The sequence below is a fragment of the Stegostoma tigrinum genome, chromosome 14 (genome assembly GCF_030684315.1).
Source record: "Stegostoma tigrinum isolate sSteTig4 chromosome 14, sSteTig4.hap1, whole genome shotgun sequence".
Classification (NCBI taxonomy): Eukaryota; Metazoa; Chordata; class Chondrichthyes; order Orectolobiformes; family Stegostomatidae; genus Stegostoma; species Stegostoma tigrinum.
The window spans coordinates 17296603-17308654 of NC_081367.1; the positions used below are offsets into that span (position 1 = coordinate 17296603).

At 37.7% G+C, this 12052-nt stretch overlaps 1 protein-coding gene across 6 annotated transcripts in view; it reads right to left on the reverse strand.

Moving 5' to 3' along the window:
- Positions 1-265: 265 nt before the first annotated feature.
- The window catches only part of stag1a (STAG1 cohesin complex component a), a 198617-nt gene continuing 186830 nt past the window's right edge, over positions 266-12052 (reverse strand). For all 6 annotated transcript variants that reach the window (XM_048542711.1, XM_059651022.1, XM_059651023.1 and 3 more), the window contains exons 28-34: positions 11622-11750; positions 10917-11122; positions 8825-8999; positions 8529-8639; positions 7812-7932; positions 3473-3553; positions 266-2397 (exon numbers count right to left, since the gene is read on the reverse strand). In XM_048542711.1, the coding sequence (XP_048398668.1) occupies positions 2374-2397; positions 3473-3553; positions 7812-7932; positions 8529-8639; positions 8825-8999; positions 10917-11122; positions 11622-11750 (847 nt within the window). In that variant the 3' untranslated portion in view covers positions 266-2373. The remainder of the gene's footprint in view (positions 2398-3472; positions 3554-7811; positions 7933-8528; positions 8640-8824; positions 9000-10916; positions 11123-11621; positions 11751-12052) is intronic.

A 12052-nucleotide genomic window follows, 5' to 3' on the forward strand; every position in this document is an offset into this window, starting at 1 on the left:
TTTAAGAATGGGAGCTGAATTGACAATGTTTATTCCACAACAGTTGTGCTAAGATTCCGACTTTTTTTTCCTCAAAAATTGGATATTTTGGCTGAATAATACTCTCCAATCCACCATTGTAAAAGTCCGTGATCTACTTTTATTATATTCTGGGGTTCAAAATGAAGGAGGAAATCATCAGCTGGTAGACAGAAATTAACTGATGTTAAAAAATCAGTTGTAAATAACATTCTTTGCAACTAATTATTTTCAAACAGTTTATTAAAGGAAAGGTGAAGCATCAGCTTTAAAATGTACAAAAAGAAATTTTATACTGAAAATGTACAATTTACAGTATTACTAGTAAAACCAATCAAGGTAACACTCAAAATATAAAACTTATTAACTTCAAACTCAATTTCAAGCCCAGCGTGGAGGTATCCAGACATGAAACCATCGTTTCACATTCTGCTACAATACTGCCGAAGAATTCAGATTTATATAGTTGACTGCACAGCTTAAGTTGATGCAGAGATGATTCTAACCATGCAGTACCTATCATCGCGCCACTCAATCCACAGAACTATTTCAGATCATTGACAATTTAGCCTGAAAACTGTACAAAACTAACCAATATCGCATATTTTCACAACTGCTTAATAGCAATACCAAAAAGTCAATACCTTTAAAATCAGCTTTTCTGTTCATCTAAGTTAGTATTGTAGATTAGTAAATGACTCGTATGACCATATAATTTAAAATCTAGGCATAACTACCTTCAAAATGTGAGAAAAAGTTAAAATTTATAACGTATTATTCTTTCATTTTTATGACACTAGCTTTCAAATATTTTCTGCAAACAATTTCATGTTTTGATTAGCTTTTGTGAAATTTCAGGTGTCAAATTGTCAATTTCTATATTGGAAACTGTCTATGAACAGCTAAATTAAGACGGTTAAAATGTTAAAATTGTAGTTTACAAAATTAATTTGTTTCTGATATTACCTTAAAAATATGATCAGATGGAAAATGGCATTAAAAGAACAATTCAATACTGCAGGTAACAAATCAGAAGCAAGACAGATGGAACACACATTCTAGCACATTGGGCTAATCCTCCATTTACTCAATTATTGAACTCTGTTTTGTATAAAATTAACATTATCTGTAAAAGTACATTTAGACAATTGAGAAAGTCAAAAGTGGGTATTTCTTAATACAGTATAGAGTAGATCTGGAATCAAGGGGAACAGTGCACCAAAATTTATCAATGAAATGTGCTCTTGACCTAATTTTTACACTTTTGGGAGTGTACAGCATTGATTTATACAACCTGGTTTTAGAAAATGTACTGTATTGTGAAGTGTCATCAAATAACAATTCTCAAACAACTGAATTTTAGGAAGCTACACCAGCTTCTAAATTTTACCTGTTGGATTCTGAGCATTAAAACTAAAAGCAAAATGCACCGGACTAATGATGATAAAAGTGTACATCTCAACTCTGCTGAAGTCAAACTTAAAGCAGGTAACGAGTAGTTGTCACAGTAAATAAGGCAGCTTTTGTTATGAAAGGAAGTAGCTTGCTGGAGATGTATGTATAAGACCTTAGTAACAAAAAGAAAAGAAATCTCTAGATTACTGTTACCTGTGATTTGCAGAAGCAATATTTCACATTTCTAAAAAGCCCCCACAGAACCTATTACCCATTTATACAATAACTGCATAAGTTTTTGCAATTAATTTCCAGTTACCCACCCCACCCCTCAATAAAATAAATGCGTACCACAAAGAAACCAAACTCCAGTGTGAGAAAATTGCTTTGCTCCTAATCTAGTTTTTCAGCATTGCTGCCTTCTGAAAAATTTCTAAGCTTGAATTAAAAAACATAACATAAACTGCTGATCTCAAAAATTCTTTATATTAAACTGTACAGCAGAAAAAAATTACAAAAACTCAAGGAACTCATTTGTACTTTTGGTGTCATCTGCTGTATGTGCCACCCTATCTTTTTAAATATGCCTTCATGATTTTAATACAATTTACTCTTGGTTGATATATATATTTTTTTAAAAAATCCTACTGTGGCACTCCTCAGCAGTGCTACAGTCCATGTGTCAGGTCAATTTTGGGGGTAAGGGGTAATTCTTCCCATGAAGATGCCATGTTTTTCGGTCCATAAGAAAATCTGTCTCAGTAACAGACCATTATAGTGCTTCCTCCTTCAGGCTTCCCCATTTATCATAATCAAATCTTCATCAAGTTTATCCTTTGATAAAAAATAAATCAGATCTTGAGTATGTAAAATTTAGTTTAAAAGTTGCTGTCACAGTATTTAGATCTTGGATTCTCTTTAGACGATGGAGTTCTTAAAAATATAAAACTTCCAGCAGTCTCAGAACATTGGCATCCCAAAGCCCTGTAGAAAAACAAAAATAAAACGAAAAATCCATCTTCAGATTTGTGAGAGGAAATAAATTGATGCAACATGGAACATTTTCAAATATATCAATTCAAAACATTTTCTGTAATAATTCATGTAGGAATGCGGTAGTACAAAAGCTGAATTTACAAGTTCAGACATAAGTTTACAAAATTTAGTACAGAATGGATGATAATCATTCTAAGCAGAGTAACTAATTGTACCTCTAATTCTTGTTAGTTATTGTTAATCTTGAGAACATCAACTAAACAGGTTAGAATTTTACCTTTGATACATTACAATTGTTCAACACTTAAAAATCTCCACTGTGTGAAACGGAAGTACATCACTATATTTAAGGTTCATATATAAAGAAGTTCTACAGTTGAAAAGGTATATTTAGGAGTACACTGAAGGTTTTTACCGAATAGACTATTAGAGAAATTGAGAGATGGTGAAATTTTGAAATTTCTACTTACACAGCAAACACAAAATAATTAGTAATGATTCACATCAGTGGAATCAAGATCAACTTATTGCAGAGATGACAGGGAAGAATTATGATTTAAGTCATTGGTAAATACAGTATACAAAACAATGACTTCAAGATACGTGGGTTTGGAAAGATAGAATTGGGGCAGCTCCCACCTTACACAAGAGCCAAAAAGCCTAAATTCACATAACCAATGTTCCTTGGGAGTTTTTGTATGATATACACCTAAATAGTATACAGTATCAGTCAAGAAAACAGCTCAATCAGACTCATTAAAACATTAACATTGCAGCAGGAAATGTTAAAAGAAAATAAATAGACAACTGCTGTAAATATTTAATCCTTTGAAGATGGCAATTATAGTTGACCACTAATTTTGGAAGAAACAGAACTTTTTGGTTTAGTTTTGAACTCTAGTAAATAAACACACCCTAAAAAATTTAACTTTTCCAATTATACATTCAGGCCTTTTGCAGCTATTTATAAATATTTTGACAGCTACAAGGGAGTACTCAAAAACTTAATTTATCTTGATTATTAGTGGATGTATGATAAACCAAAGCACTCCTTGATACACACCGAATCATCTTCCATTATGGCAGTAGAGTCGAAGAAATCTGGTCTGAGCTCAGCCCGTTCACGTCTGTTTCGTGATGGAGGCTGTAAACACAGTTCACATAAGTATAAATTACTGATCAAACACGACTATCAAAAATCTGAATACAGACAACAAGCCACTCAAATTAGGAATATGATCACAAGTAGAGACAAATCTTTTCAGTTGTAACACACACAGAGCATGTTTATGAAAAGTGCAGCAAGTCTGTGCTTAATGGCAAATTGCTTTAATGTTTTATTTCACATTACTGATAATAATATCAGTATAACTGTTCAATGTGGTAAGCTTCAATTTAATGCTGCGTGCCAGACTTTGTGTTCTGAGACCTGTCTATTACATATATTCGGCAAGGCTGTTCCATATGAACGATTTTTGCCGGAATGCACCATAGTGCTATTGTCAAGGAGGAGTATAAAATCAGGTATTGCTGCTCATCATACTGACAATCTGCAAACTAGGAAGGACACAGGTCGAGATAGAGGGCCGTCTGGACGCAGCCCTCAAGTACTGGTTCCCCGCATATACACATCATTGCATTGGACAGTGCCAGCCATAATGGTGGTAACTAGATCTCCCATTGACATTCTTGAGATCCCAAACCTTTTAAGGTGTGAGGCACTCTTGTTATACATAAATCCTCGGCAGGAAATCACGACTCCGGTATCTGTTTCACCGTTGCAACCCTGTGGCCTAATGCTGCCAAGTACTTTCACGTAGCGACTACAACCTCTTCATAGCCACACTTATCATAGTTCAGAGTCCAAAATTCTTCCAACCGGGACTCTGAAGGCACCGCTACATCGCACACATAGGCAGTCTCATTCTCCACAATCACGATGTCAGGCTTATAGAATGAGATCTTCAATGGGATCCTAGGGTCCACAAATATTTCAGCCTTTGTAGCATGACGCAGCTGCCGCACAAGTTGTCTCACAACACGGTTGTGCCGTGCACAGCGAGCATCATGCGTAATCCCGCAGTTCTGTAAGATGTGGTTCAATGTCTCCGCCTGGCCACAGTTGCCGCGGCATTTATTGTCCTCAGGCCCCTCGAGCTCTCCTAGTCTTTGTCGAGAGCGACCCAGTTCTCAGTTGGGTCGCCCTGAGAATCAACCTAGGGAACATCCTTTCATTCTTCATCAGCCACCGATAGGATGTTTGGTCTGCCTTCACACCCCGGAGAATCTTACAGTCGGCATGGCTCATCACTTGTTCCCTCCAGCCCTCCTTAGCATCTTCCATGGTAAACACTTCAATATTACTAACCCTGCCCGCTCTGGACATCTCCCTACATATGGGCTGGAAGGACTCCAACGTTGCCATCGCCCGCATCCACGGTATCTCCTTCGTCAGTAGCCGGTCCAATCTCTTCCCTTTCTCGATTGGTATTATTGTCGAGAGGCAAGGTATGCCTAACCCGCTGTGGTTTATAGTTGTATGCATAAAACCAACCAACGTGTCTTTGGGAAGGTGGAGCCAGCTTCTGACGGCCTTCCGGATCTGCCTATCCATTGCCCTAAGACTATTTCGATGGGCATCGCCTAACGTTAGGCTATACTTCAATTTTGGGATCAAATAGGTATGGAGGATTTCCACCCGCTGCTGTGGTTTCAAAGGGACGTGCGGTACTTCCTGGAGCATACTATGCAACATCTGTTTGTGGGACATCGGTGCCTGACCTTTCCAGCTTAATAGGACGCCCAGGTACCTGACACGATTAGTAGGATCCATCGACGGAATTTCTGAGCCATTCACACACACCTGCATCTCCCTGATGGCCACCTTCTTCAACTTCTTTGAACCCATGACCGAGAGAGTCATCGATTTTGCTGGATTAATGTTCATACCAGCCATTTCTAAGGATGCTGTTAATTTCCTCAATTTCTCCGTCAGTCGGAGCACACTTTCAGCCATAACCACCAGGTCATCTGCATAGGCCACCACATCCACCTTTACGTCAGTGAATCGATACCCTATGCGTGGATCAGCAAGGACGATCACCTCGTCCATCGCCATAATAAATAGCAGTGGAGAGAGGGGGTCACCCTGCCTCACCCCCCCGGCGGCTCTAACAGACGTTCCTTCCAACAGAGCTTCGGCTCCGTCATACCCACTCTTCAACAGAGCCACCAATGGGGGTGGCGCTCCAAAACCTTCTGCTGCTCGGAAGATGGTATTGTGAGCAACCGAGTCAAACGCTTTCGACACATCCACAAACGCATAGGCCATGTTGTCATATCTTGCTCTGGCTTCTCACAACACCGCAGTCACCAGCTAGGTGGCCTCAAAAGTTCCATCCGTCCGCAAAAACCTGAATTGAAAGGATGGCAAATCCAGGCAGGACATCCCCCTCTCAGTGAGAATCTTATGGAACACCCGCAGCGCTAATGATGTTACATTTATGGGCCTCAAGTTTGTGGGGCTACTAACTTTCCCTTCAGACTTGGGAACCAATGTAATTCTGGGCATGCGTAGTCTTCTTGGAACGTACTCCAAGGCGATAATGATGTTAAAATATGTGGCCCATATCCTTGCATCTACCGCTGCCATGCCTTCAGCTGACAGCCCATCAACCCCTGAAGCCATGCCCTTAGACATGTTATCTTGTGATCTTCCCTGGTACTTCCACTTTTGCCCTGGGTATCCCTACCTACCATCTGCCCATTGGCAATAACTCTCTCAACCTTGTTTCCCATCATGTCCTTGGCTTGACCTCCTGTCCTCTTGACCTCACCACTCCTCTGGGCCCTGTTTCCTCAGACAGCCTCTCCCCCAAGCCTTGCCTCCTGCCTTCTAACTCAGGTAGCCGGGTTATTCACCTGGCTTCTGGTTTTGTATGTTCCTGAACTCAAGTTTTGGTCTCCATCTAGTGGCATGCATTCATCAATACAGGGTCTCGAGGTAATAGCAGCATTAATTAACAACTGCCACTAGATGGAGAGAGATAATGGGAACTGCTGGTCAACCTAAACGTACTGCACAGTGAACATTGTTATAAAATTGTATACTGTGTTGTATTTCTTTTAACGCACTCTTTTAGTTTGCAAGTTATTTCAACTAGGACTAAATGGTACTGCACATATTGTGTGTAGTATTTCAACGTGTGCCTCTATTTTCTCAGGCGATAAATGAGACAAGAAAACTAACTGTGCGTTGATTTCCATGGGAAGCCTCAATTCACAGTGACTTCAGTCATAAGTCCAGTTAGTCAGGAATGCAAACACAACTTTGTGAGGACTCACTAAAATGGGCAATTATTAATTTGAAGTTTACAGGCATTTATTATAAATTTGGGACAATTAACAAAATGGTCTGATTTTCAGCAAAATTTGGTTTACTATATCCGATAAAGCAGAAAATATGAAACTGACATAAGAATACAAAGTGTGGAGCTGGATGAACACAGCAGGCCAAGCAGCATCTCAGGTGCACAAAAGCCGATGTTTCGGGCCTAGACCCTTCATCAGAGAGAGCATATGTCATATGAAACTGACATTCTGCTCTCAGTACAGGATTCACCTGTTTTGTTATTTTGTTCAGCAGCAAATTTACTAGTTTGATAAGTTCATTCATGCTAAAAGAAAGCAATAAAAACAGTCAGGGATGATAGTCGATCAGTTTAATCCACTTAGCTCTTTTGTCCAATAGTGATTAAGCTTGATGCATCAAAATTGTGTAAAATTTAGACAATTTCCAAGATTCAAGCCTCATTTACAATTATGCTCTGTCTGCTTTGTAACTATCATTAAGTAAGGTTTGGATGTTCTATCACCTTCAAGAATGGCAAGCATATTAATGCATAATCCCACCGTACAATGAAATAGCTTTGAGATCGCTCTCAGCACTACAGTGAATTTCAAATTATATTTTCCTGGTTACCAACGCATTTCAATGTACTCACCGTGATACTGCATCACTGTCATTAAATGAATTTTATGAATATAAATCTCTTGAAGTTTCTAATTCGCATGGATCTTCAAGCAGAAAAATTAAGATATGTAGTCACTTTTAAAACACAATCAATTAGCATTTTCAATTTGATGGAAGAACGTAGATAATTAACTGTTATCCTCATAAGTAATCAAAGGAACATTCTGTGTAAATTAAAAGAATAGCCACAAACAATTCAAAATACTAATTCTGTACTTTCAGAGCTCTTCGTGTTAAAAGCAAATTACAAACCACTTCTCAAAGAGATTTATGGCTTGCTTTGTCTCAAAATCTCCAAATAGATTCTTCCAAATATGGTATTGCCCAATATTAAACGCACTTGTTTTTAAACATACAAATGACTACCTACCAGATCAATAACCATAGTGTCTTCAAATTCTTCATTCATATCCTCCAACTGACCCCTTGATGACATCATTACATCTTCAAAAATTGGTTCAGCATCATCCTCCATTAAACTGTGACTGCGGCTGTAGGGAAAGATTAAATATTAAATTAAAAAGCTAGAAGAGTAATTATATCCAATCATTTCCTTCTGGTCTCAATGGGAGTAGCATTATGACTTTTCAATAAACTGATGGCATTCAGCAAACTCCTACGTCTGGTGTCATCCTAGTGTCCCCATCTATGAACGGACGTATGAATACACACAGTTGTTAGCTGTACAATAGATTTCAAATGGATCTGTAAAAGACTGCAGTAGGGGCTAATTAATCATCATTCCTTGCACTTATCTAACAAATTCCTTAAACTAATATGCAGCCTCTAGGCCTGAACCCTTTGACTCCTTGTGGTATAGTCTTTATCACAATATTCCTTTCAATTTACAAATGAAATCATAACAATACTGTCCCAAACACCTTCAAGCCGCACCGTAACCATTTTACTTCTAACTAGTATTTCATTAAAAATAATCTCAACACTTTAAATATTAAAAATCATTAACAGAACTGCCAGATATGACCATAACTAACTAATCTTGGCACTGTGACATCTTTCATATCTTCTCAAGTAACTCAACACGGCAACTATGGTTTCTTAATAAACAAACAGTCTACAAACTTACACTGATTGCCTTACACCGCCTCTTGCTTTCATGTAGTTCATGGCCACTCTGTCTTTTCGGTGTGCTTCTTCAAGCTTGTGTTGACCCAACCAAGGCATTTGCATTTGAGGGCTAAACATAAAAGTGCCTTACTTTAAAAATGAAATGATTATGAACTATATCTATAAATTTCAATATAGAAAGAAAATATTTTAATTGCTGAAATCATAAGCTTGTTTCTAAGTGTTGCACTTTCCCCTTTATGGTCCACAGCGCTCAAGAATGATCAGTTTTGATCATAGGTAAAGCTCACTCACTTCTGTACGTAATCAGATTCGGAGCCCCGTTCAGACTCCTGATCTTCCATGTTGTGTTCTGCCGGTTGTCGAGGATTTTCCCGCATGACTGTTGAAGTCAACTGTGGAGGATGCAAGACTCCTGGAGTTTGAACAGTGTCATTCCTGTTCATCCATGAATTATCAACATTCTCCTCTACGAAACCAAACCAAAGAAAATGCTGTCATGAAGAAGTAACACGATGGTCGCTCCTATATACATTTTTGAATGGTTGAATTCTGAATTAACACTTTGAAGGCTAACCTGGAGGGGAAATTCAAATGCTACACTGCAAACAAATTTTGTCTGGAATCACTGAGGTGCTTTCAATGAAGCGCAACATTTCTGAAGTGATCATTGTGAAGAAAAACTACTAAAGATATTGTATAAAGTTTGCTTTGTTAGTTGTCACCTCCTGAGGCTGATGTAGAGTTACAAAGGAGCCCTCTAATAATCTACTCCAATGCCCACTCTAATATGAGCTGATAGCCTATTAAGAGACGTTCCAACTTTGGTGAACAAGGTCAGGAGAACACAGGACAATGGTGGGGGTATCAGTTGAATTTGATTATGCCTTGGGCTTAAAATACAAAGTTTATAAATATAGGACTTGGGACTGTTTAATATAAAATTGAGTGACAAAAGCCGCCATGTTGCCTGCTTAGAATCCTCTTCAACAACAAATCCAGGTGGCTTGGTTGCTGTGGGGACTGAGGGGCTAATTTTGATTTACTGGGAAAAGGCGTAAGATGTTCGCATCTATCAACTATGATTAGAACAACTGTGCCGACAGTGGAAAGATTTTATCCCCAAGTCTCATAGAGAGGCTGTAACAATGCCAGGCTTTATAAATGTTCATACCTTAAACTGCCTACTTAATTCCAAACTATTGGGGCTGAAAGAAGATTATATGATTTAGCACTTCTACTGCCCTGCAAGGCAGAGACGGTGACAGACAGAGACATCCAGTTTCTATAGATTACCATGCAGAATATGGATGGAATCTTATACTCAGGTTAAAGAAAGTGAAACCAGGCTGGAAGATTTACCTAGCTTTGGCCGGAAGGAGGAACCTCCAGGATATTCCATACTGTGACATTTAGTTCAGGAATTACTAACTACCCAGCTGGAAAAGTGAAAGGAAACAATCCACTACAAGCCAAAAATATTTTGGACTGGCTTTTAAGAGAATTAAATGTCAACTTAACCTTGGAGTAGATTTTCAATTGTTTCATAAGTTAAGTGAGAAATGTCTTCTGTAATTTGAAACACACGTTTCTTACTAAAACAGTGTTCAGTCAATTCTAAATAAAGGCAAAGTGCTAGAAATATACCACAACTCTGGCAGCATCTGCACAGAGAAAAACTGTGTTAAGATTTCAAGTTAAACATGACTTATTCAGAACACAGATTCAAAATGTTAATCTGTTCTCTCTTCGTAAATGCTTCCTGATCTGCTGAATATTGCAGTATTTCCTGTTCTTTTAAAAATGTTGCACCATTATTTATTAACTACTACTTGTACCTGCTGTTTTTCACCTGTTTTCTTTTTCATGTTGTTACATTCCCTTTAGTACTTCATAAGTTAACTTTCACAACGCTTTTATACACCACTATATTAAGCACTTTCTCAAAACCTGTATTAGGCAGCATCCATTTGGTCTCTTCTGTCAATGTGTTGAATGTCATTTTAAATCTGTTAGACATCACCATTTCAGCAATTTATGTATCATAGTGTCAAAATACTGCTTTAAGTAATTTTTAAGAACAGAAATGATTCATAATCATGTAGCACAATAGGTTCAGTGCAAGTTCAAAAACATGTCAAAACTGGAAAATCTGTTTAAAAATGTACAGCAACAGTCATGTTTAATATTTTATAAAACGTTCATTGTTTGATAGCCCTAATAAGAGTATCGGGGTTGGATGTAATAACAAATTATAAAAGCGCTGTGACAGAGAGACAAGCAATGTTATGAAACTGCTTTCTTAGCTATATAGAAGTTAGAATATGAAAGTTAATTTTCTCAATAACTGAAATAAGGATGCATGCTAAATAGTTCTGTAACTTGCCTTCCGTCCTCCTTTTATTTAGTGATGGACGGCCTTTTTTACTACGTATTGAGGAAGCTTTACTACTGCTGCCTCCGCTAATCACCGACATCCTATCGTCCTCCCCACCGGTAAGCAATGAGTTGCGATAGGAGATCAGGGGCAGCCAGATGTCCTCTCTTCGTTCCATCATCTGTTCAGACATGAATTTCTCCAGGTACGCATGGCTACAGAAAACACAGTAATATAATATCTAACAACTCAATTAAATAAGGATAAAATATGTTTTTTTTAAAAACAGTATTACACAAATACAGAGACACAAATTGAGAATATGTTTCTTTTCAGTTTGATTTTAATGCAGGCCCTGTCTACTCCACCAGACTATCTCCAGACGCTTTGATCTCTACACAGATTCTGGATTATTCATTGGCCTGCTTGTCAACAATTCCTTCCATCTGCTCAGATCATTCCCTGCTCTAACCTCTGCACCAAGAATTTTAATACTGCTGTTATATAAATTCCATAAACAGCTGAGAATATACAGTTCCCTGTATAGCTCATTGGAATAAAATTAGTAATTTTACTTGAAGTAATGAATTTGTTGCATCTTAGTTTCTCAAACATGTTATTCTTAAAAACACAATTAAACAATAGAAACCAGGAGTAAATGCGAGTTTTTTTATTATACTAGTTTAGAAATGAATTTGTCAATATTTTACTTACACAGTTTTTTTGTCCTGCCGCAGAAGTTTAGAAGAAAATTCACCAAGAATCTCAAGGAAGGCAAGATTTGGTGGAGGATACTCTGGTCCATTTGGGTTAGGATACTTAAAGGCAAATTCTATGCCATCCCTAAAGTAATAAGTAAAAAATCAGAAATACTGTACAGACCCCGATTTTAAAGCCAATTAGGTCTCATAATTCAAGCAAATAACCTATGGATGATAAACTGTTCAAAGACTGCTTGCTGCCTAACGCCCATAATTTTAGGGAGAAAGTATTTTAAAAAAATTATATCCTAAACAATAAAATTATTAAGAGAGGAGGAACAGAGTTTCAGGTGTACAGACAGACAAATCTTTAAATCAAATGACATTTATAGGAGAAACAGCTGATTTTTATTTATTCATTCATTGGACAAGGTATTGCTGGCC